The sequence below is a fragment of the Chroicocephalus ridibundus genome, chromosome 2 (genome assembly GCF_963924245.1).
Source record: "Chroicocephalus ridibundus chromosome 2, bChrRid1.1, whole genome shotgun sequence".
NCBI lineage: Eukaryota > Metazoa > Chordata > Aves > Charadriiformes > Laridae > Chroicocephalus > Chroicocephalus ridibundus.
Window position 1 is genome coordinate 147,383,049 of NC_086285.1, and position 27,277 is coordinate 147,410,325.

At 38.9% G+C, this 27,277-nt stretch overlaps 1 protein-coding gene across 48 annotated transcripts in view; it reads left to right on the top strand.

Annotated features, from left to right (window-relative positions):
• RIMS2 (regulating synaptic membrane exocytosis 2) overlaps positions 1 to 27,277 on the top strand; it is a 493,643-nt gene that overhangs the window by 123,952 nt on the left and 342,414 nt on the right. For all 48 annotated transcript variants that reach the window (XM_063327352.1, XM_063327357.1, XM_063327378.1 and 45 more), the window contains one exon: positions 4,427 to 4,737. In XM_063327352.1, coding sequence (XP_063183422.1) covers positions 4,427 to 4,737 — 311 coding nt within the window. The remainder of the gene's footprint in view (positions 1 to 4,426; positions 4,738 to 27,277) is intronic.

The following is a 27,277-nucleotide window of genomic DNA, read 5'->3' on the forward strand; positions in this document are numbered from 1 at the left end:
TATCGGAAAATATTAAAATGACTGTAATACTATATATTTTTATTAAATAACATTTTTGTTTACTTTAAAATGTCTGCAGACGTAATTTCTTTATAAGTCTTCTCTATTTTATTGAATTTAAAGGGGTGTGTGAAATATGTTTTGAAGAATTTAATCTGCTAGACAAATTTATAATGCTTTATTTAGGACAATACAAAGGAGTGAAGTTTTGTGCCTTAATTATACCTGATGTGTAGATGTGAAATGGCTGATTATTTGGATATTGCAGGTTTTGCAGAATTTGGGTTGGTGTGCTTATATAGTATGTGACGAAAGCTTTTGTGGTGAGTGTTAGCAGAAGTTAGAGCATACTATAGAATAATCTTGTAAAAATTGGCGAAGAAATCAAAAGAAGTAGAATTTGTTTGTTCCATGTCTGGAATTAATTTTTACGAATGGAAAGCACATGGAAGGTTTGAGGTAAATCTGTCTAATCCAAATTCTGAATTATGCTTTTCAGTGTTGTATAAAAAAAAGAATTTTTTCCTAAAAAACCCAAATTAAATTAAGAGATAATGCGAAAATGTCAGGCTAGATAAATTTTGTATTGTTATTTTCACACTTTACAGGAGAAATTTATTTGAAAAGAACTTCAGCAATTCTTATCCTAGGCACTAGATGGTGTTTCAGTCTTTTGTACCGAAATGCACATCTCACTGCAGCACCACTAGCCCTTTAGAGTGTAGTTTTAAACTAGTACTTAAATAATAATCAGAGATGTTGGAAAGCATACTTTTGTCTATTTTTTCCTTTTCAAATTGCCAGCGTTCCCATGCTGAGAACAACTGACACCCAGAAATTGCAACACTGATGTTTGCGTACAAAATGTGTTTGCGACTGTTGAACTGTTCAGAGGTTAGGAGATTGGGAAACGGGTGTAGTACGTAGCGTACCGACTTCAGAGTGCAGATTTCTGATGTAAGGCATTAGCCCTTTTTAAATGACTGTTTTAGAAGGGAAACTTCTGTGTGTTCTTCTTTGCAGACATGTCAGAATGCATGTACTAGGCGTGCAGTTCACTGGTGTAGTCTCCCCGTCCCCTCTGTGCTGGGCTGCTGTCACAGTCACATGAAATGCTCTGTCCTGGCAGGGACTTGGCGGGGACAGAGCTGCTCTGCGTGTGTGCGAGCTGCTGAGCGCTCTGCACAGGCCCCTGGGGGCAGAAGCAGAAATCCTGTCCAGGAATATGCCACCTTCCTGTCTGTGCTCTTATGACACTATCTTACACGTGTGTCTGTCATTTAATTGAGAGGTCTGCACTGTAAATTACCAGTATTTTTTAAATTGCAAGAATGCTTCTACATGATACAATAAAATGGAGATGTCAGTTTAGTCCTGTACTTTTCAAAGGCTTGAATTTCTTGGTGCTCACTGAAGGCACGTAAATTTCTATGTGTGTGTGACAGTTGCCATTCTGCTCATTGTGTGTGATTATTTGAAGCTAAAATTATAACTGCTTGGGTCAACAGTATGGAAGTCCGCATGTTGGACGTATACTGGAAATAAGGCTTTATCAGAAGTGTTAGCTATAAATATTATGAAACACTCATAAAAGGGCATAAAAAATTCTGCAAAATGCATAAATATGTGCATTTTTCATGCTGTGTGTTTGCTTTTTTTTCAACATGAAATACCTTAAGTGATTTTTTCTTTTTTTTTTTTTATAATGTTCTTTGTTTCATGAGGTGCTTTCAGTTTAAGTGCTCATATTGTTTCCTGCAGGTATGACCCAATTATTTTGGCGTTCTGTAAGAAACATTGCACAATGGAAACAGTTGGAACCAGTTTGACTTTAGTAGGGCCTGGGAGATAATGTGATGTCTTCCTTAAAGTGTCACTGACAGTCAGTGAAAAACAGCTTCCAAGACGTAGAGGTGATGATAAAATACCAGATGATGATACAGTAGATAGCGAACACAAAGATAGGCATAGCATGTTTAATCAGGAACTGGTTTGGTTGAACTTTTATCAGAAAGTGTTTGCTTGTTTGATATGTGTCTCACAGCACTGACAGTTGCTCTGTTCTCTTCTGCTATACATTGCCACCTACCCAGTTTGGCAGGAGCTGCCATTTATGTTGAAACAGATCACTAAATTCTGTATGTCATGATGAAGAGGTTAGGTCAGGAGTACTCTTCCTGATTCTACTTTTAGAGGAGGAGATATTAAATCATGTTCATTCAGAAGGACCTCTCATTCTGTTGGGTACAAGGGAATAATACTGGTCATCCTGGAGTGCTTTGTCCTGGGACAAAACGTGGCTGCCAGCCAAGGACATAGTCGCTCAAGTGTTTAGACTGTGATATCTAGTTTTTGTGACATTTTAACATCTACTAATAGAAGGAAAAATAGCACACACAAACTTTGGGGGATTTTATCTTGTAGTCATTCAAATTGTTATATATTTGTATACTTCAGTAATTGTTTCGGATCTCTTGCTTTCATTGCGCTGACACATATATGGAATGTTTAAAACTTCTTTCAGCTGTGTACAAACCAATCAGAAATATTAAAGGCTTTTAATTGCTATTGATTAGAGGGCCAAAATACTTCCGTCTTTGGTGCTGAAATTTCAGTTTGGAGCTTTCATGTACTTTCTAACTTAATTAGCAAAGGTAGAACAGACCTGTTCCTACACGAGTATTTGAATGATGGCCAGGCCTGAAGCCTACACAGGACTGACCTTTGTTCTCAGAACATCTAACCTACTTCAGAGAGCAAGCTGCTACTCAGGGAGTCTCTCTTTTTTACCCTCAGTGCTTTGATTAGCTTGTTCTGTCTTGTTGAAATAAGCAGACATGCGTTTTCAAAGATGGAGTATCAGCACTATAAGAAGAAGGAAATTTACCTGGATGAGGCATATTGCCACCATTAAATGGGCGAGCGATACCTCCTTTTCCTGCCCCAGCCCAGCAATTTGTGAATGAGGGAGTCAGTGAGTTTAATTTGAGTACAGCCCTGCATGCAAGTAACCTTCTATATGAACCTTTCATCAAAACATTTTTGGTGAGACTAGACTAGACAGCATGGCCCAAATTTTCTATTCGATATCTATTAGATAACTGCCTGCAGATTGCAGCTTCTGAAACCTTTTCTGGTGGACTGAGCTAGATGTATTGTGAGGCAGAAACTACATTTTCCATGTAATTCAACCATTTGGCTAGCTGCCTTTAAAAGAATAATGAAGAGCGTTAATATAAGCCTTTGGGTGTCCTGTACTGTAAACCCTTGGAAAAGACGCAGCTCAGTGTAGGATTAGAACTGGAGGCATGATAACTAGATTGTAGGCCGAGTGTAGACATTCAGGGAACATGTAGTAAAAATGATACAATTTTGTCTGTGAACTAAGACAAAAATACATAAGGAACAGAAAAGGTGAGTTCAGGCTGAAAAAAAATGAATATTAAGGAGTGAAGGACTAAACTTGTGGTGAATTAATGCTATCTACATCTACAAAATCCAAATTTTAAGATAACACAATAACCAGTTTGAATATGCCATTGTATTAATAACTGGTCTGGTGTATTTGGTTCATTACATCCTGATTCATTCTCATATAACATAAGAACTGAATGTGAAATTAACTTACAGATAATTGGCACTGGCAGTTTCCTGCACTGCCATGTGACTAAGGTGATCAGATACAAAAGCTTTGCAAGCAAGTACATTTTAGAATATTAAACAATCTCATTACTATGCGCAGGTTCTCACAACTGGGAAGCTGCAATCATTTTAACAATTTAGTAAGAACACAGTGAAAGCTAAATCTTGTCTATGAAATGGAGATATTTTTCTTTATTTATAAAATGGCTTTCATTTACAGTAGCTTCGAAAATCAAGTCAGTTCTTGAAGTCAGCTTCTTCATGTAAATACAGAAAACCACTGAAGTAAATCCGCAGAGCATTTTGAAGAATTGTAAAATTACTTGTTTGCAACAGCACAGGATCTATTCCAAAGTTTCTTACTTAGTAAGAGAATGGATGGAATGTTTAATGAATTTTTTATTCCTTTCTTTTTTCTATCATCCTATCATCCTCAACCTATAGTCTTCATTTTCCAATCTTACATTTACTGCCATTGGAATGTCAATAGGTAGATCCTTTTCACGTACATGGCCACTGTCTGTGGTTTTCCCTTGTATTATAAATGATGAAGCAAAAGTAGAATAAAAGTATTTTTGTGTTTGTATTTTTTTCTAAAACAATTTCCTGGAAGGTTGTACAGACATATTTTATTGTGCTGTGGCTAAATTATTGTAATTTTAATAGAAAGAATTAAAATAGTATTCTTTGGAAATGGCAACAGTCAGTTGATGTATGCTTGATGAAAACTTTGGATACAGTGTTTACAAGCTAACAGATTTTCCATTTACATATGTCTGAACAGGTAATGTGGGTATGTAACTTGTGCCGAAAACAACAAGAAATCCTCACAAAATCAGGAGCCTGGTTTTATAACAGTGGATCAAATGCACCACAGCAGCCTGACCAAGAAGGTGTTAGAGGTCTACGGAACGAGGAAGCACCTCAAGAGAAAAAAGCAAAGCTGCAGGAGCATTCACAGTACCAAGGACCGTCAGGTGATGTATCCACACAAGTTTTGGACAAAAGCAGACCTCAAGGGCTCACAAGACAAGACTCAATTAAGAATGGTTCAGGAGTAAAGCATCAAGTAACAAGTGATACAACATCAGACAGGTAAGAAAGTATTTAATTTTTATGCTGATAAGATCTTCTGAATTTATGCCACAAAGTTTTATCTTGTTTTTATTCTGTAGCTTATAAAATATATAGTGTGCTTTTTGAAACAATCCTAAAAAGTAGCAGCTGAGGAATCTCTTATTGTGTTCAGATGGTTGTGGACAATGTGTGTTCTTTGTTCCTTCGCATTAAAAAAACCCCACAGAAAATGACTGTTATAGTGTGACTGAGGTTGTCCATGTGCCTGCAACTTTGTCAAATCATAGTCATTACACTGTACAGAATGTTCCCGTATTTGTTTTGTGGCCGCTAACTTTATAGCAGAATTTTAGTAATCCAAAATAGGCCTCAAAAAAGCAGGTTAATGGAAGATGATGGCTGTTCAGGCTACTGAAGTAAAACATCTGACAGTACTTGCAATATATAGTATTGAAGAAAAATCTTTGTGTGATGACCTGAGTCTTTTCGTAGTTTCTTGCTTTCACTTGTCATTAGTATGAAAATATGGACGTGCTGGAACATGTCCAGAGAAGGGACATGAGGATGATCAGAGGGCTGGAGCACCTCTCCTATGAAGACAGACTGAGGGAGTTGGGATTGTTCGGTCTGGAGAAAAGAAGGCTCCGAGGAGACCTTATAGTGGCCTACCAGTATCTTAAGGGGGCCTACAAGAAAGCTGGTGAGGGACTTTTTAGGATGCCGGGTAATGGTAGGACTAGAGGGAATGGATTAAAACTAGAGATGGGTCGATTCAGACTGGCCGTTAGGAAGAAGTTCTTCACCATGAGGGTGGTGAGACACTGGAACAGGTTGCCCAGAGAGGTGGTGGAAGCCCCATCCCTGGAAGTGTTCAAGGCCAGGCTGGATGGGGCTCTGAGCAATCTGATCTAGTGGGAGGTGTCCCTGCCTGTGGCAGGAGGGCTGGAACTAGATGATCTTTAAGGTCCCTTCCAACCCTAACAATTCTATGATTCTAAAATTTTTTCTTCACTGGTTTATCTCAGTGTTACTTGGCATTGGTTGAAACTGTGTCTGTTTCAGCACTGATGTAGTAAGACCTAGTTTAGCCAGAGGCTGGAGCTGGAAATTCTCTCCCTTTTTCTTGATGGGATTATACCAAAAGGCACCAGAAAGCTCTCAACCTCTGCAGCTACATTTTACTGGAACACAAAAGTAAAAAGTGTTTCATTGAATAAGTTTAATTTCTTTCTAAGCAAGACTGGGATAGAACTTTAAATATTGCAGGAAGGGAAAGAAGAGTGAGCTTGCTCGTGTGTTTCCATGGAAATGATACCCTCTCTCTCCAGGGACCTCCACCTGCCTTGGAATTTGGCAGCCAGAGCAGTACAATCTGGCAGCCTTCCTCTTCTGCCCAGCTATGACCTCGTTACAATATTTATTCCTCAAGCTTGAAACAAGTTAGACAGCTATAATATCTTTTACGGCTAATATAATTAAAATTGTTTTCCTTTTCCCTCACCTATTGTATTCCATCATATTTTATTTCCTATTTTTGGTCTTATTTGGGAACAAATTGGATGTAATTGATCTAACCTTTTCTGTTTTACTTATTCAGCCTGTTGCCCTTTGCTCTGATTTCGGCTGATGGGTTCAGTACGTAGTTGCTCTGAGTGCTCCTCAGTTATGTGGATAGTCTCTGAGAAATACAGCTGGCAGCTTAACTTGATGCTAAGGAGCAGGAGAGAAAGACTGATTCTCTTGTGGTTCTTTTTTTTTTCCTTAATTTTGCCAGGAAAATGGAGTTATACATAATGTGATGAAAAAACCACACCAAAACCCCTTCTTGTTCTCAGCAATAATTCAACTCTGAAAGTGTTTTTATATAATATGCATGCAGAAAGAGAGAGGGATATAGAAATAAATATGTAATTCAGATATGTAATATGCATTTACCCTAAGCGGGGCTGTATTATAAACATGGACAGTATAAAGTAATATATACCAACAGGAGGAACGTAGACTGTGCATAAAAGCAGAAGAATTCTGCTAATTGTGATCACTTTGACTCAAAATATTATTTAAATCCAGATTGTTTTTTCAGTGATTATCCTCTTCCTTTTTTATTTGGATACTAATACTAATGTTTCCTTATTAAGGTACACAAGTATGCTGAGAATATATTTATAATATATATGACATGTAGGGAGGTCTGCTGTCTCCCTGGGGCCAAAGTTAAGGATGTCCAGAAGAAACTCCCTACCCTAGTTAAGCCTGCTGACTATTACCCTTTATTGATTTTTCAGTTAGGCAATGATGAAATTTCAGGAAGAAGCCTGAGGGCAATGAAGAAAGACTTCAGGGCCCTGGGATGGATGGTTAGGGGATCAGGAGCACAAATAGTGTTTGCTTCTATCCCAACAGTTGCAAGGATTGATGAGAAGATTAATAGGAAATGCCAGCTCTTCAATGCCTGGCTCAGAGACTGGTGTCATCGGCAGGACTTGGGGTTCTTTGATTATGGGCTGCTTTTCAGGACGCCAGGCCTGCTGGCAACAGACGGCAAAAGCCTGTCTCAGAGGGGGAAGAGGGTTTTAGGGCAAGAGTTGGCAGGGCTCATTGACAGGGCTTTAAACTAGATTCGAAGGGGGATGGGGATAGATCCAAGCTTGCTAGAAAAAAACCTGAAGGTGGCATGCTGGCACTAGACTTGGAAAAGATAGGGGGCGTAACCAGGCTCCTTAGGAATAAGTCTGGGGGTGGCAGAATTTCGGCTCCCGCCAGTAAAAAGGAGAAAGGACCTATACCCCAGCTGAAGTGCTTATACACTAATGCACGTAGCATGGGCAACAAACAGGAGGAGCTGGAAGCCATTGCGCAGCAGGATAATTATGATGTAGTCGCCATCACAGAAACGTGGTGGGATGACTCACATAGCTATAGTGCTGCCATGGATGCCTATAGGCTCTTCAGGAAGGATAGGCAAGCAAGGAGAGGCGGGGGTGTGGCCCTGTATGTTAAGGAGTGTTATGAATGCTTTGAACTTAATGATGGTGATAATGAGACTGAGTGTTTATGGGTAAGAATCAGGGGCAGGGCTAACAAGGCAGATATTGTAGTAGGAGTCTGTTATAGACCGCCCAATCAGGATGAGGAGGCAGATGAAATATTCTATAAACGGCTGGGAGAAGTCTCAAGATCGCGAGCTCTTGTCCTCGTGGGGGACTTCAATTTGCCGGACATCTGCTGGGAATACAGTACAGCAGGGAGGGAACAGTCTAGAAGGTTCCTGGAATGTGCTGGGGATAACTTCCTGACACAGCTAGTGAGAGAGACAACTAGGGAAGGTGCCCTGCTGGATCTGTTGTTTGTAAATAGGGAAGGTCTTGTGGGGGATGTGAAGGTTGGAGGCTGTCTTGGGAACAGTGACCATGAAATGATAGAGTTTTTGATTCTGCGAGAAGCAAGGAGAGGGGTCAGCAGAACTGCTACCTTGGACTTCTGGAGGGTGGACTTTGGGCTTTTGAGGAGCCTGGTTGACAAAATCCCCTGGGACGCAGTCCTCCAGGGCAAAGGAGCCCAGGAAGCCTGGATGATTTTCAAGAAGGAAGTCTTAAAGGCGCAGGAGCAGGCTGTCCCCATGTGCCAGAAGACAAGCCGTCGGGGAAAAAGGCCGGCCTGGCTAAACAGGGAGCTAGTGTTGCAACTTCGGGGAAAAAAGAGGATCTATGGCCTCTGGAAGGAAGGGCAGGCCACTCAAGACGACTACAAAGAGGTAGTGAAGCTATGTAGGGAAAAAATCAGGAGGGCCAAAGCCCAGCTAGAGCTAAACCTGGCTTCTGTTGTCAAGGACAACAAAAAAAGTTTCTATAAATATATTAGCAATAAGAAGAGGAGTAAGGATTATCTCTGTCCTCTAGTAGATAGGGCCGGCAACATAGTGACCAAGGATGAGGAAAAGGCTGAGGTACTTAATGAAGTCTTTGCCTCAGTCTTCAGCAGTAGGACCAGTTGTTCCCTGAGCACCCAGACCCCTGAACTAGAAGACAGGGATGGGGAGCAGAATGAAGCCCCCGTAATCCAAAGGGAAATGGTGAGGGACCTGCTTCAGCACCTGGAGGTGCACAAATCTATGGGGCCGGATGGGATCCACCCAAGGGTATTGAAAGAGCTGGCGGAGGTGCTCGCCAGGCCACTTGGTATCATTTATGAGCAGTCCTGGACAACCGGGGAGGTCCCAGCTGACTGGAGGTTGGCAAATGTGACACCCATCCACAAGAAGGGCCGGAAGGAGGATCCGGGGAACTACAGGCCAGTCAGTCTGACCTCAGTGCCCGGCAAGGTCATGGAACAGATCCTCCTCAGTGCCATTACACGGCACATGCAGGAGAACAGGGTGATCAGGCCCAGTCAGCATGGGTTTGTGAAGGGCAGGTCATGCCTATCAAACCTAATATCCTTCTATGATAAGGTGACCCACTTAGTGGATGAGGGAAAAGCTGTGGATGTCATCTACCTGGATTTTTGCAAAGCTTTTGACACTGTTTCCCACAGCATTCTCCTGGAGAAACTGGCTGCTCATGGCCTGGACAGGTGTACTCTTCGCTGGGTAAAAAACTGGCTGGATGGCCGTGCCCAGAGAGTGATGGTAAATGGAGTTAAATCCAGTTGGTGTCCGGTCACAAGTGGTGTCCCCCAGGGCTCGGTGCTGGGGCCGGTTCTCTTTAATATCTTTATCAATGATCTGGATGAAGGGATCGAATGCACCCTCAGTAAGTTCGCAGATGACACTAAACTGGGTGGGCGTGTTGATCTGCTTGAGGGTAGGGTGGGTCTGCAGAGGGCCCTGGACAGGTTGGACTGATGGGCTGAGACCAATGGTATGAGGTTCAACAAGGCCAAGTGCCGGGTCCTGCACTTGGGTCACAACAACCCCATGCAGCGCTACAGGATTGGGGCAGAGTGGCTCGAAAGCAGCCCAACAGAAAAGGACTTGGGAGTGTTGGTGGACAGCCGGCTGAATATGAGCCAGCAGTGTGCCCAGGTGGCCAAGAAGGCCAACAGCATCCTAGCCTGTATCAGGAATAGTGTGGTGAGCCAGACTAGGGAAGTGATCATCCCCCTGTACTCGGCACTGGTGAGGCCCCACCTCGAGTACTGCGTTCAGTTTTGGGCCCCTCGCTACAAGAGGGACATTGAGGTGTTGGAGAGTGTCCAGAGGAGGGCTACAATGCTGGTGAGGGGTCTGGAGGACAAACCTTATGAAGAATGACTGAGGGAGCTGGGGTTGTTTAGCCTGGAGAAGAGGAGGCTGAGGGGAGACCTTATCACTCTCTACAACTACCTGAAAGGAGGTTGTAGGGAGATGGGGGCTGACCTCTTCTCCCTGGTGACAAGTGATAGGACGAGGGGAAACGGGTTCAAGTTACGTCAGGGGAGGTTTAGATTAGATATTAGGAAACATTTCTTCACTGAAAGGGTTATTAAACATTGGAATAGGCTGCCCAGGGAGGTGGTGGATTCACCATCCCTGGAGGTGTTTAAAAAAAGGGTACATGGGGCACTTAGGGACATGGTTTAGAAGTGGCTTTTGTCAGGGTAGGCTAAAGGTTGGACTCGATGATCTTAAAGGTCCCTTCCAACCTCAACAATTCTATGATTCTATGATTGTATGACATGCTTTTGAAGGTTACAGGGTCTTCTGAATAATTTTCTTCCCTAATGTTCCTCACATTAACTGTCTCTCCTTTGTTGGAGGTAATGAAAAAGAGTCCTCCTTGATGCCCAATCAATGTCTGATTGCTCAAATGGGCCTTTAGAGGAGAATATCAGCATCTTTGAGAGAGACCATCCCAGAATTGAAGGATGGATAGGCCTTAAGTTTGGACCTGTATATGCTGTGGTGCCATTGCTACTCTCAGCAATGATACCGGGAATGCTTACAATTTTATTATATTCAACCACTGTTAAGAACAGAAGATGATATATTATTATCTTTATAATGAAGGCACACATAGATATTAAAATTTATAAATCCATATATGTTCTATTGATTATTATTGAACAAGTTAAGAAAATTCATTTTGTGCCTTTGAAACTTGCAGTTGTGGTTGAGTAATTGCATATAGCTTTTCCTAAAGGCTTCTGGCACATCCAAAGAAGGGCTGCAAAGCTGGTGAGCGGTCTAGAGCACAAGTCTTACGAGGAGCGGCTGAGGGGAGACCTTATCGCTCTCTACAACTACCTGAAAGGAGGCTGTAAAGAGGTGGGGGTCGGTCTCTTCTCCTTAGTAACAAATGATAGGACAAGAGGAAACAGCCACAAGTTGCATCAGGGGAGGTACTTTATTATAGATCTTCTTGGACTGATCTGAGATTCGTTGTCTTAAAAAAATCTGGGATGATTTTGGATTGCATATTCTCCAAGGAGGTTTTTCTTGTATTGGATCCATTACAGAGGAAAAGAGAAGTCAAAAACTATTCAGGAGCAACTTGTAATTACCACCAGCAGAACAGTTTTCCATCATTAAATTTTATTCTAGTTCATATCCAATATTTATAATCTGCCTTACAGTGTTTTTACTACTTTCTGTGTAGAAAACCCATGGAGAAGGCAGGGACAGCAGCCACACTGCAGGATCCAGTGTTACATTAATTTCAGTAGTTGACCATCTTATATTTGACACTGTTTGAGGTGAGACTAGCATAATTTGTGTCACATGGAAATTTTATGCTAAGGGCAGTTTAGAAGTAACCATATATAGTGGTATTCACAGACTTAACTTTGTGAGCAGAGTACGGATGCTGATGTAGTGTAACACTGGACTCTGTGAAAACTGCCAAATTATGTGAATCAAAGAAATGCAAAATATTAATCTATGATGTAATCTGTAGGCTCAGAAGGTCCATTCTGAGGTCTGCTGTGTGCAGATGGTAGATTTGTGGCTGTGTACACTGCAATTCTTTGATTTGTGCTATCCAATTTCACATTAATTCTGGATTATACAAAAGGATCCTTTTTATTTTATTTTGATCAAAAGCATTCATGTACTCTGTTGTTTCCAAGACCTACATTACTCATAATTCAATACATTATGTTTTCTTTCTAGCAACAAAATTGTTTGAATAGGCATAATCTTTTTTCAGGCATTTTGTAGCAGGCAATCAGCTTGTGAAATGGTTGATTTCTTCATTCCAAAGCTTAAGCCAAAGCAAATGTTTATAATGTCCTATTAAAATGTGTATAACATCCTAATAATAAAAACTGGGGAGCAGGGAACCTTAATGTTGATACAAAGCTTTTTTATGTGTCATTCTGTTTGCCTGAATTGTTAGATCTTTAGGTGGTGTTGCAGTGCCTGAGTTGTAACATAATTATTTTTCTTGCTCTTGGAAGGATCATTTCAGTCATTTTCCACATATGAATTCAGTGTTTTAAATTTTAAATCTTTTGTGACATTCTAGAGGTGTTGCTTCACAAACCTTTTTTCTACATACCTGGCATTTCACAATCCTTTTTAAGCAGTAGCTCTCTTAAGAAACAACACATGCATCTTCCAAGTGCAAGGTTATGATGACATAACTATTTCTAATCTAACGCCTATCTGAAATTAGTTCAGGTAGATGGGAATGATTGAGTGTTTTGGGTTGCTTTGTTTTGTTTGGTTTTGGGTTTTTTGTTTGTTTGGTTTTTTTTTGTTGTTGTTTTTTTCCCCTAATCTCTCCTGTATGAATCCAAAATGCTTTCCAAAATTTGAAAGTATTAGCTCTGAGTTTACAATATATATTTGTCATGCATTCTATTACTGGAAGAAAAGCTCTCCTCAGAGACACTTTTCATGAGATTCAATGCAAAAAAAAAAAACAAAAAAAGTTAAAATATTGTGAGAATGTTTGTTGAGTCAATTTATCATTGCTGCGTCCATCAGAAGGCGAGGCTTGTCAAAAAAAGAGAATTAGTTCTTGGTATCTGTAAAGATCATGATCTGTAAGATCATGATTTGGAGCAAGACTAATGAATAAAGCTGCCCGAACCCTTTTCAGATTAACTGTAAAGATATGAGATTAAATCATAAAAAACAGAAAGAAAACAACAAATTGAGAGAGTGAGCAGCTGCAGAGTTGCACAACAGCAGTATTTATTTTCCAGGCCATCAGACACAGATAAAATATATCCTCCTTCCGTCCTCCTTCCCTTCTCCTTTCAAAGATATATATGCATTTTAGGGGTTCATTTTCTATCATCACTTTTCCTTCATCTCAGGAAAAAAGAGGATTTGCATGGTGGTTTCCACACACTATAGTGGGTTTGGAAGATGCATTTTATTCTGGGTAAGAGCAAACAAGACTGTTGAGGCTATTTGGGTCTGAAGATGCTGGTTTTGTGCGTATATTCTTTATGGAATCTATACGTGGGTTTCCCACATAGGAAGGTTTTATTCTATTGCGTTACCAATGGCAGGAGAATGAAGGTGGTCCCCTGTGTCCCTTTGCTTCCGTTCTTGGAAGGAGCGCCAATATGAGTTGGCAGCGTAGGCTCTGTCTTTTGGGACTGCAGTTGGGGATGTCAGGGTGTGAACAGTGAGAAAAAAGACCAAAATAAGAGGGAAGAGGAGGAGAGAGGAACAATCAGGCATAAGGTAGCTGGGAAACATCAAAGAGCAGCATAAATTAAATAAATGAAAATGTGTGTCCATCTGTTTCATGTTATATCTTTTTCAAATGGCTCTTCTTTAATTCCTGGATTATGAACAACTGATACTGAGAACGTCACTGGTGGTAATTTATTGCAATTGAAAACATGGCAAAAAGACTCAGTCAATTACTTTTCTTTCTGAAAGTCTGAAAACTGGCCATTTCCCAAGATTATTGCTATTTTTCTTCTGCAACACAGCACTGTAGTGCAGCCTCTGATTTTGATTGTTTCTATTGCCGAGAACCTGAGTTAAGAGATCTTTAGCCCAGGTGTCTTAAAAAAACATACAATCTTTACTTGGCCTGTGGAAACTGAGCATATTTGAAAGCAACCTCAAGTGAAATAGAGGCATTTTAACTTTTTTACTTATGTTTTTTTTACCTGCTGACATATTTAGACAGGGAGAAATACTAAAAGAATTATGTAGAGACAGTGTTTAAAATAAGGGAGTTGGTATCCAAGAGGCAGAGTGACGATGCTATGTGCAGATTAGTTTGTGTCCAGAAGTATCGATTAAGGACAACAATGTCTCTAAATTTTTTAGAATTCTTTCTCTAAGAATTAACTGACGTGAATTTATTTTTTTAACATTTTGGCCACTGCAGTAAAAAACCCCACAACTGTTGAGAAAGCATAATGATATTCTTTCACTTCATGAATAAATCTAATACTTTGTACAAGTATTTTCAGGTTGAGTTTAAAATTGAATCAATATTCTTTTCCATGCATGACTGCAAAGGGCTGTCACTGACTTTCCCTGGTGCTAGAACAGGATGCAAAATTTGGGCATTAGAGATACCCTACAGTATTTTTAACATATTAACTGAAGATTTAAGTTTTATGGGATTTGAACTTCATCCAAATAAGGTTTTATCTTCATCTTCCTATTCCTGTTCCAGCATTTTTCACCACTTTGATAGTCAGTCCTTGGAGCTGTAAAGTGAAACCAATGTCAATCTGAAAACTGTAGTCTCAGTAGTTTTGCTTTTGTTTCTTGCAGTGTCTGTCTTCCATTTCAGTGTATGCTTTGTGTGATTTTTGAGGTAATAACTTAGAACAAATGAGTTATTTTCTTCTTCACAGACGTCCTCTTTTACTTATTTCATTCCTCTACATATAGGTTTAGGGGTGTGGATTAACATTTCATGGCTATTCCAGTTTTCAGGTAGAAAATAAAGCTACATTTATCTGCTGTCTCAATCTGGAATGGCATAAAAAGGAAATTAATAATAGCTATGGCCAGAGGAAGCAATAAAAATTTATGGGAAGGGAGCCAGAGAAAATGCAGTATTTAATTATTGAAAAGAAGTACCTTGGGTCCAAGAAAGTCAGAAATCCTTCACTGCAGAAATTTTAATGAAATAATTAGACACTTAGAACAAGGATTAAGCTACACCTACTTATGAGGATGAGTAAAGTGTTTGGTACCATCTGTAATGTCTTCATGCAGAGTCTCTGTAAGAAGTTCCCGAATGGTACCAACATTGTCTGTTAACAGCCCAGACTACCTATACTATACTGGCATACTCTGGTTATACCGGCATATATACCGGCATATACCTATGCCGGCATACTCTGGGTTTACCTGTTATTAATAGGTTGCAATGGGTTATAGCATCTTTATTCTATTCTAACCTCTGGAAAGCTTTTTCTGTCTATTACCTTTGCAGAACTGTCTGTCTTCTGAGAAAAAATACTGTTTGTACAATTCTGTTTGTTTCCTAATGTCAGTTTTGTGGGCCTCCGGCTCCTGTGAATAGTGACAATGCTAACACAGCATTCAGGACATGCAGCTGCACTGTGCCTTCAGTGTGGTTTTTCTGAGATGTGCGTTGCTTCCCTCCCTCCACTGTTATTCCTCTCAGTGTAGCAGAACAACCAATGAGCTAGCTGTTCCTAATTTTTTCCTGATGATGATTAAAAGAAAGACTGGGTTTGTTTGTTTGTTTTTTTTATTTGTTTGTTGTTGTTGTTTAAGCCAGCCTTTATCTAGCTGTAGAATCTGAGTAGTGTTGGGCCTCTGATCAGCAGTAGGTACAATTTGGGATCCTTTTTTTAGGGAAAACTAATCTGTTCAGAGAAGAGAGAAAGGGAAGAGGAAACTTCCCTAAATGCAGCAGAACTAACCTATTTTTTATTAAGTACTCTAAAACTGCTGGGTTTTTTTTTTTCAAAGATTAAAGAGTGTTTTAATTAAACACATAAAAAAGAGATTGAATTCCAGCTTTAAGTGACAATCTGAACTGAGCAGCAATCATTCTCTGCAGCGAACAAATCTCATGTTGGTTTTAGGGAATTTCATTTTCATAATTTACTGTAAAGTGCCTTTTCAAAAATAATTCCATTGCAACATGATGTTTGTATTTTGCTTACTGTTACTGATTAGTTGATTTTTTTCTTAATTATACATATTTGTTGCATACTATATACTGAAAGCTAGCACTGACTATTTGACTTTTCTCACTGTTACACAGCAGAATGAGCTCAAGGAAATCTTGACATTCCATGATGGTATTTGTTATCTGTGAAGTGGAGTTTGGCTTTCAGTTGCAGTGTTATGCTTCTGTATATCACAGCTATGTCTTTAACCGTGCTAAAAGACCATTAATAATCTAAATCTGTAAACACAGATCTCAGATGTATGAAAATACTGAATATTTTTATTAAGTATTAACTACAGCTAACATTTATGGAATTAAATGTAGTTTTGATTTTAGCTAAATTGACCCTGAAAGCAAGCTATGCCAGAAAAAAAATTGAGGGTAGTAACATTTTTAATTTTTTAAATTAATAAGGCCAGTACTTTTCTGGGTTGACTATGTCTTCTTAAAGTACTGTTTTGTTGACCTTGCACAAACATGAATGTTAGAGCTCACTGTGTGTTCATAATCCTTAGCTGGGCTGTGCTCTGTTCTTTGGAGGCTAATTTATCTTAAGAAGTATAAATAACAGGTTTTGTTTGAGTTCCATATTTACAAAATCAGTGTGTAAAGGTGAATAAGTCACATCTGTGGAGTGCAGCCGAGGGAAATGGCTAACATTTAATAAAGGACTCTGCTAACTCAAGTTTGTAGTTTCTGGCAGCAAAGTGGTTCTGGAATCTGCAGGAGGCAATTCAATGAATGGCCTTTTATTTTCATACTTTTTACCATAGCCATATAGACTGAATTAAAATAAAAAATGAGAATGAATAATTGTTACTGGTACAAATTCTTTCTTTGACTCTTTCTTTGTGCCTCTAGAAGTCACAAATGATAAAGCAATCACTTCTGTAGTGCAATTTAGTTGTCATTTATCTTTTACATGGCAAGTTTAATAATTTTAGTAAATGTCAATCTATTTTATTAAGTCAGACCTGAGGAACAAATATAACTAAAAAGTGAATTTAATAGGACCAGGGTGACCATATTGTTATACTTAAAATTTACATTATTAAGCAATACCATTTTGTTTTCTGCCTTGTCTTTAGCATGATTATTCTTTTCCTTTTTCTGCCCCTTCTTCAAGCCAAATCCTTGTTTGTCCCTTTGTTTACTCTGGAATGTATTTATCTATTTATTTATTTATTTTATTAGCGCATTTTCATCATATCTTTTTCACTGGTATGAGTTCTTACAAAACTCTGTCTAAACACTGGAAGTGTTTTCAAAGATATATCCATGGTATTCCTTCCCTTACAGATATTCTTTTCTTCTCTAACCCATTTTTTTTCCTTTCCCCGAGCTCCAGCTCACCTCTCTTCATCAATTTCCAACAATTTTGCAAGGACTCATAAGTGTCCTTTCAGATTTGTGGTAAAATGAGTGGACGCTTCTCTCTTAAGCTTTGAGAAATATTGTTTTTATGCCTTTTGGTGAAAACAGGCTTCGCTGTGTTCTTTACTAACCAAAAGGAAGACAGCCACAGACACTTTAAAGGAATAGTTACCCATTTCAGCAAAGTAGTGCAGTACAATGTCATTTCAAGTTAAGTAGAAAATGTAGGTGACCTCAAGTCAGTGACTCTTAAAGTGGAGTTTTAAAATCCAAGGTAATATCTACGTATGATACGCAGTGGGTTGTGTATATGCGGCTTGTTCTGACATCTCTGCACTGTGCAGCACTGTGCCCTGTAATGATGCCCTGGTGTTTCAGAAAGCGGCATCAAAAAGTGCCCATTTTTGCAGCACTGGGCTTCCTGGAAATGCTATCAGAGACCCCAGCAAGTGTATCATCTTCATAGAGTAACAGGAGTTTAAAGTTACTCCAAAGACAGTTTTCCCAGTTTCTGGCCCAGTGTTTTATCAGCTCATATTACATGCTTGAATGGGTCCCTACAAGTAGTTTACCTGCCAAAGTAAGTTTTTATTATGCAGCTTGTAACAGGATTAACCACGAACTTTGCTGCAGTGGCTTTCCTCAGTGGTCGGTACTAGGACTGGTGCTGTTTAAAATCTTTGTTGGTGACATGGACAGTGGGATCGAGCAAGTTTGATGACAACACCAACCTGTGTGGTGTGGATGACACGCTGGAGGGAAGGGATGCCATCCATCCAGAGGGTCCTGGACAAGCTTGAGAGGTGGGCCTGTGCGAACCTCATGAAGTCCAACCAGGCCAACTGCAAGGTCCTGCACGTGAGTCGGGGCAATCCCAAGCACAAATACAGGTTGGGCGGAGAATGGATTGAGAGCAGCCCTGAGGAGAAGGACTTGGGGTTATTGGTGAATGAGGAGCTCAACGTGAGCTGGGAATGTCTGCTGGCAGCCCAGAAAGCCAAGTGCATCCTGGGCTGCATCAAAAGAAGTGTGGCCAGCAGGTCGAAGGAGGTGATCCTGCCCCTTTACTCTGCTTTCATGAAACCCCACCTGGAGCACTGTGTTCAGCTCTGGGGCCCCCAACACAAGAAGGACATGGACCTGTTGGAGTGAGTCCAGCAGAGAGCCACAAAAATGATCAGAGGGCTGGAGCACCTCTCCTGTGAAGACAGGCTGAGAGAGCTGGGGTTGTTCAGCCTGGAGAAGAGAAGGCTCCGGGGAGACCTTATAGCAGCCTTCTGGTACTTAAAGGGGGCCTACAGGAAAGATGGGGAGGGACTCTGGATCAGGAAGTGGAGCGATAGGATGAGGGGCAAGTTTTAAACCGAAAGAGGGGAGGTTTAAATTAGATATTAGGAAGAAATTCGTTACTGTGAGGGTGGTGAGGCACTGGAACAGGTTACCCAGAGAAGCTGCGGATGCCCCATCCCTGGAAGTGTTCAAGGCCAGGCTGGATGGGGCTTTGAGCAGCCTGGTCTAGTGGGAGATGTCCGTGCCCATGGCAGAGGGTTGGAACTAGATGATCTTTAAGGTCCCTTCCAACTCTAACCTTTCTATGATTACCCATTTGCTTTCCCAAAAAGGAAACAGCAAGGACAACACTTCTTATGATAATATTTTGACAGAAAGCACTGCATTTTAGCCGCAAGAGGTTTTATTCTGCAATGACTTTGTGAAAATCCTTAGCTGGACTTTAAATGATAGACTTCCTTGATGCTCACTTAAAAAAAAAAATAATAAAAAAATAGCTATCAAGGCAGATGAGATTAAAGTAGAAAGCCTCTCATTTCCTTTGTAATTCCAAATAAACTGGGAAGCTTCAGAGGGACATTGCATTCTAAAGTTCCAAATCAGTGCACAAAACCATTTTTTTTTTCACAGAGGTAGATTAATTTTAATTAAATCTTGTTGACTCTGGCATGAGTGCTGGGCTGAAAAAAAAGGACCTGCCTTAGTTGTATCTTTATGCTTCAGTTAAAACTGTGAGAAACACTTTAAGCTAGACGAGAAATCACAATTAGTTCAACAATCTCACCTCTTGAATACAAAAAATTTGACAACTCAACAGTTAGTTCAGCAATTTCACCTCCTCATGATGCTGAGATAATTGCATTTTAGTCCTAGAATCGACACGTAAAGATTCATCTTCCTGTACCATTCATTAACAGGGACTGGAACAAAAAGGAATTATTGAAAGAAATCCAGTTTAACTTGGGTTTGCATTTCGTAGAAAACACCATGTATTTTGGATATTTTCTATGTCTCTTAGATCAAGCAAATACAATGACTGGAAAATTTATTTTCATTTAGAAAATATGTATCAATATTTGAATCAAGAAATTGGATCTTTGAAAAAAGTGAAGTTCAAAGCAAAAATAATTTAATTGCTACTCAGCAGATTTTTTTTGGATGCAGAGATTCTTCCCTGAATGAGAATGTCAATTATAAAGGCCCTGACAATCAGAGAAGGAAAAGAGGAAGATATGTCATTAAACAATGGAAAAGGGAAGAATATTTTGTAGATGAGACTCACTCAAAACAAACTCCGGAGCTTTGGATAGTAAGGCTGGTACTAGTACTGTCTCAGCTTCTCCTCAACAACAAACTTGTTTTGGATGATGATAGACTATATTGCAGTAAGGACTGATGCACTGGTGTAGTTCAGGACCATTCATTCTTACCTACATCTTCACTCCTCCTTCAAGTATTTAAGAGCATTTATGCTTGTGTCCCGTTTGTAGATATTCACAAAAGCTGTCAGTTATTTTCAGAGTTAAGCCCGGTGAAGCTAACTAAACCAGGAGATTTCCCTCAAGACAAGCATTTTAAATTTCATGCTCTATGTGGCATATGGGTACTTCTTTCATAAGCGTTTATCTCTGAAAATGAGATTTATTTGGAAATTTATACTGTGGTATATCACCAAGTATCAGGAAGCCTTGCAGTTATGATAACAATCAATTACGAAATTAACCCTAACCCCCTCCCCAAAGCTTGTCATGAAATGGCCAGCACTGCCTTTATTCCACTAACATAAAACTCCCAGAATTAAATGGAAATCGTTCGGGAGTAAAATATTTGCTCTGCCTTAATGCTTATAAAATCCAGGCTCCATGACACTGTCAAAGGAAATGAATTCCAGAGGTGTATGATCATCAGGAAAATATTCTTCTGGTATTTCAATCAGCTGAAGATAGGAGCAACCCAGGAGACCATAAATCTTATAATGACATGAAAGGAAGATAAATTAGTCTCTTTGAACTCATTCCCAAGATATGGAAGGCTCCAACTTTCATCCAGTGTTCTGAACAGCAGAAATTAATAAACAATCCAGTGCATAGATGTGTTCTCTTTGCTCCTGTTTCACAAAATTAAAAGGCTAATCTTAATCTTACTGTCATTTGACGAATGATCTATCTTCTAGTTTACACATATATTAGCCTTTGTTTCCATCACAGATGATCTGGACACATTGACACCCAACACAAGTTTGGAGGCCTTTAAAGATCCACATCAGTCATCTGAAAGTAGAGATATTACAATAAATCTCTGAAGATATTTTGCAGGTGACTAAAAGGAATTTCTAAATTTAATTAAACTCCCAAGTTCACAGGGAATGAGAGCCAATTTCTGCAATGTATAAGCACCATGGACTTCAAGATCAGTGTTACTTCCTTTACATCATAAGGAGCTTTGTGATCAGCCTTCTCACACAAAGAAGCGTTTGTGTAAAGGATCTCATCCAAATAGGATGATAACTGTGTATTTCACAAAGAGTACATATATCTCTTTCCCTGAGTCTATATGGAAATCATTACTGTGCTGGGTGCATTTACGTCGTTGGTAATCATCAGTGGACTGTTTTAGGATTTAATGTTTGCTGTCTGCTTTGTGCTAATCATGTCCTCTCTTAAATTGGCATAATTTGGAGAATAAGGGATATAACTACGAACTGCCTGTGAGCACTCAGGAAATCAACTTTCACCTTGAATACGTCATCCTGAGATGGAGAGAAAAGACCAGTGTCTGAAAACTGTTAGTGCGTGCACTTTCAGCTTCTGTTTTTAGTATTTTACATTTTTAATCATGCGTAATACTTTGTTAGTAATCTTTTAAATCACCTTTTGTTTTTTCAAAAGGTGACAAATGATACCTTTTAATTAAAGTGAAGAACAGCAGTCTTTTTTGTAGCAGATGAAGTTTTTAATGCATTGTTTCAAAAATCAATCAAATCTCTGTTCTAGGCCAGCACTTTTGACTAGTGAGACACATCTCATTGGTGAACCATCCAGAACTGCAAATGAGGCATAAAGCAGGATTCATGTACTGTAATGAGGTGCAAAGAAATATCAATTGATTGTGAGTCAGCTTAAGGTAAAATTGGTTGAAATATACTATAAACCACACATTCTGCAAGGTACAGCATCTACTGCATATTGAGCCTGCTGTATTACACGTACTCCTCTGCTTATTCAGCCAGAGTATAACAGCTTTCTGTTCCTGTCAGGTAGCGCAGCTATTCCTTTAGTCAGGGAAATGAAGTCTCAGTTAGACCTTTCCTAACTGATTGCCCAGTTCTTCCATCTTAATAGTATTCCTTTAATACTTCTAAAAATGTTAGTTATATGTTTTATACCACATGTGAGCACATGCACAAATGTATATGTCTGGATTAAAATCTTAGGATGTATAGCCATTTCAGTAAGCTATCAGACACTCTGAGGAAAGTGGAGAACTGATTATAGGATCATTCTGTGACCCAGAATTTACAGACATTATTTTGTGTAGAAAACCGGACGTATTTCTCCTGTAGGAAGCCTACCGGCCCTGCAGACATGAAATAAAATTAGCAGTATCTATGAAATGCTTTAGTACAAACTAGAATCATGGTCTTGTGGGTTGAAGAAGTAATTTTTACATTTATTAGACAAGTAGGTTGGTTTTTATTTGCCAAATGCAATTTCTGCCCCAGCAGCATTTTAGATAAGTTATGTCTTAGGTAAGGCAGTGGGTTAAAAACCACGTATCCCTAGATTTTAGGGCTTCTTTTTTAATATGGGAGATCTATCTTCTGTAGGAATTTTGCTAGAAAACATGCATATCCACAAAAAGTCTGGATTATATACTGGGGCAATGCAAGGGTAGGAAAAAGGGAGAAAATGCACACACCTGGATTTTTTTGTGACATGGTGTCAGAACACAACCAAGGCAGGAACTGGAAAGTGTTCTCAGATCCAGCAATAGAAATGCAAGCATAGAGTTATATTCATACCTCCTAAATAAGGTACTTAGACAAGCGTAAGAACCCTTCATTAAACCTATTTTTGGGCAGTCATGCAATTTTTGGTCACATGATTCTTTTTTCACATGGTCCTCTTTCTCTCTATTGATTATACAGGAAGTAAAAGATGCCTAAGCTTCTAAACTACGCACCTTAGTCATCTGAATTTGTCAAAAGTCAATAATATCTTCATTTTTAAGCACAGAGTTCCCTAAGCAAGGAATCCTTAGAAATGCCCGGATATGGCAGGTGAGGCAGGAACTAGGCACTGAAGCTTTGTTGAGGACCAGAGGTAGGCAACAATGTACTTAAAACTTAGTGTTCAGAGTTGTTTTTGTGAACGTGTCACTTAGCATATATTATTGTTATCAAAATAGCAAAATTCAAAGTGCCTTATTCTGCTTGTGCTAGAAAAAAACCTCAAACTCAACACTCTACCATTTCATGGTGTAGTTTTTAAATTTTCATGGCATGTTTTTAAAGTCACAAGATGCAACTTGTGCTTTTTCTCTATTTTATGGTGTGCCCTAGCAATATAAGCTTTTTGTTTCACCATGCAAGTTGTGTATATATTATGTAATCTTCAGAGGGGTAAGAAGGACAGAGATAAGAGAAATAATTAAATTTAAACATTTCATGTAATTATTTTCAACTATTCTTATCATATTTAAATGAAATTTCCCATATTGCCTTTCAACTAATGTATTAAAGAGTATTCCACGGAGAGGTTTGAGAAGCCATAATTTACATCGAGCTAAGGAAATTAACCAATAAGTCAAAGTTATTCCTCTTAAAGATAGCTTAAAAATAATTATACTGGGAGGTATACCTGGTTCTGAGGCATACCTACTGATTCATTTCAAGAAGTAGTACTGTCGTGATATAGTCTTATCATCATTAATAACAAAAGTATTTAAAATGATAACTTTCATATTTCCCGTGTCCAATTTATTTGGTTTTTTCCTCTGTCTTACTCATCCTGGAATGTGCAATTTGCATGGACAGTGCCAGTTTTTGTATGTGTCCGTACTAGGCCTAACAGCAGGATTTCCCAAGTGAACATATGGCACATTTCCTAGTATCTCCATAAGGAGCAAAATCAGACCTACCATTGTGTTATCTGAGTTTTAAAAAATGTAATTTTTTTAACACTGAAGCTATTTCTAATAAACAAGTTATCTAGCATTTAACTTGCATAAATCTTCATTTTTTCCTTTCAAAGATTTAGAATTTAATTAAGCCATAACTGGTCAAAATAAGATAAAAATCTCAGCTTCCAAATATTTTATTTGTAAAATATATTCTTTCCAAACTAATAAGTATGCAGGTAAAATCTCATGTTTAACTTGCTTGTCACCTTTTAGAAAGTTTTAAAGCCATGTTGATCAGTGGATCATTATTATTTCTGTCACTCACTTAAACCATGATGAAACACAGGAAAATGGATTGTTTTGTCTCATCACAGAACTTCAGCACACCTAATTAAGGACAGTTGGCACTTTCCTGCTTAGGAAGTCCAATGCTCATCTGGAATCTCCCATCAAGACTTGGCCTTTGGGCAGATGTAGTCTATACTCCTTGGCTTTCTTGGGAATCTATAAATGTCAAGGTCAATTTTGTCTTTCATTAAAAAATAGACATTTCCTTGCCTCCTTTTCGCCCTCCCTGTGCTGATGACATTATTTCTGAGAATTTTCAGAGATGGGAATATGCAGATTCCTATAAAGGTGCAAAATGTAAACTGACAGCTTATCTTTGTATTTTATCCTGAATTCCTTAATGTAAGTAGATTAATCAGAGCATCGTCTTAACCGTTTGGAGTGTTGTGGTACTTGCTGGGTGAGTTCATGACTGAGGAACAGTGCACAGACTGCTTCCACTGGCACTAGAGCAGTTCCAATATTTGGAAACGCGCTAGAGGCATAGGGCTGAACTGCGCTTTTGGGCCTTGATCCAAAGACTGTTGGCATGCAATGTTATCCCTGATTTCACTGGAATTAGGCTACTAAACAGTTGCTGCTACGGGGAATGGTAGCTCAACAGACTTTGGAACAGTAAAGTTCTAGTACCCTAAACACAGCAAGTAAGAGAATGGTTTGGGGTTCACACATCTTATCTGGAGCACTGACATTATTCTTATCTGTAACCTGAACCAGATCACTTAAGCTTCATTTTCTGAAGTATTGAAAAGTACAGACACTGAAAAATGAGGGAGCTACATACAACAGAGAGAGGTGGTGCCATGAGCACCAGAATCAATACAGCCTATAATGGTGTCTCACGTTTGTCTGTCCTCTTTCCTCTGTGATGTGGTGGAGGATCACAACAACTTAAGCCCCTTTTTCTGTCACTTATGATAATTTTGTAAAACTTAAGATGATAATGATGTGGCTACTTACTGATCATATTCTGACTGTCTTTCTACTGCCAAAGCCAATGGGTAATGGCTCAGTTCTACCCACCCTTCCTCTATGCACACTGACTTGGGTCTTTCTCCTGTGATGATGCTGACTTTCACACAGCTTGCTGCAATTTAACTATTTTAATATTTATGCCCCTATGAAATTTACCCATCTCCTCAAGCATATTAATCATGGTGATAGGTGGAAATATGGACAGAAAAATGGATAAACAGACTGTCCAGGTTTCTGTGTCTTATATTCTTGGTTTAAAATTTGTGACTTAGGCTGAAGGGAGAGTATAGATTACTACTAAATGGTTAAATGGGAGGAAGATGAAGAAGGACATTGAAAAGACTTATATGACTATGGATAGAATGCCTGAAAAAGGGAAGTAAGGAAACAGGGAAATGTGGAAGATACTGAGATAAAAATGCAAGCAAGAAAAAGCAATATTTGATGGTTGAACATGAGGATGAATTTGCTTTCTTTTAAATTACTGTACTTTGTTAGTGGGTATTTTCTGTAACAACGTTTGGTCTCTTAGCTGGAATTTCAGTATCTTCCATCGTAGATCTGTGACCTGACTACCAGCGAATAAAATCAGTATCACTTTTCCATTTTCAATGAATGTTTAACTCAGTGAATTAAATAGTTCTTTCAATATTTAATTATTTTACGGGAGAGAGAACAGCCTCAACAGCAAAGACAAGCTCCCTTTGGAATAACCAAGAGGGTGTTGATGAGAACTTTGTGGGCACATTTGAGGAAGCCATAAGAGAAGCTTGGGACTCAGTTTTCCATGTTCCCAGACAGACTTCCTGTAATAAAAAGAAGTGTACATTTTGAGTGACTGCTCAGGCGCCAGCTCAAGGAGAGGACTCATTATTACAATTCTTGGGCAGAGCCTGATGCTTCGCTGCAGACCGGATTTAGGTACTGTTATCCTTTTGGGGTTGGGGCTTTAGCTGCATCCCTCTCTCTATTATTTCGTATCCTAGATATTCAGGATACTGGCTTCTGCAACTCCTATTCTTATATGATTAAATTTACAGCTGTAGATTTTGCCTTAGTTCTTGCTAAACTTCTCTTGCGAAGCTGAACCTTTGAGCACTGATGTGATGAATTACAAATGAATGTGTGCTTTAATGCAAAAGAAAGTCTGGTTGCATTTCACTTGCATTAGCAAAGTGAAATGTCCATCCTTGAATTTAGTTTAAGTTAGTCCTTTAAAATCGTGACCCACCTTGGAGCATCAGTTTGCTAATATGACCCCAAATGAGTGGTCTTATAAATGGTAGTAATATAACACCATCTGATGTGCAAGGCCACTCTTGTTAACGTACCTGTTCGAAAAGCATTTGTTCAGATTTGTTTTCATAATGAGAATAGTTAAACAGTCCAAATTTTTAATCCTAAATGCTTTGGTAAGGACATATTGGAGAGCAATGGTAGCTGCATTATGGGTATTTATGTGCTATTAATTACCCAATTTTATTTTGTGTCTAGATGAAAAAAATAGAGGTTTGACTTTCTGTACAATTAAAAAATCCCACTCTTACCCCCAAACTCCAAGTGACTCATCTCTACCATTTTCTTCTGTGATTCCATCAAATGATACTTAGGTAATATCCAGTAAATTAGAATGGAATTGAGTCCAAAATTGTACTTGATAGTATCTTTTATCACAGAACAACCTTTGCCTTATGAGCTGTAATGTATAGCTTTAATGAGGTTGCATGACTTTACCTTGTTTAAGGTACAACTTTCTGTGAAATGTCTTTTCTGTGTGGCTGTAATAAAGAAGAGATACATGTAAGTAATGTTTGAGATAACATACTTGTACATATGTCAAATTTCTTTGTATAGTAAGTTTATCTTAAGAGCTTTCTGAATTCTGGAATCAAATTCAAAGAAGTTTAATCTTTTATTTAAAATAGAAATGTTTTATATAAATTGAAAAATAGGCATACATGCTTGGGAGCTTTCTAGAATAACTTTTCTTCCAAACTACTTGTAGCTGGAAGGTGTTTATTAAGATTCAAATTGGCTAGAGAAATAGGTATCTCTATGGATCTCAGTGCAGCCTGGTTTAATGGATTCCCAGACTTGTCTTTTCATTTTGAAATAGGCTGTCAGCCACATCAGGTAGTTGCTTAGACTATCTGATAACATGTTTTTCCCATTCTGTGCAGTATCTTTAAAGCGTTCATGTCTATGAAATCTTTTATAAAATTGGTGTAGAAATGAAATTTATTATTATTAAACCATAATTAGCAAGAGCATGTCTCTATATATGCAAGTATAAATACACGGAATCATGGAGTCACGGAATTTTTCAGAGTTGGAAGGGAGCTCTAAAGATCATCTAGTCCAACTCCCCTGCTAAAGCAGGATTGCCTAGAGCACAT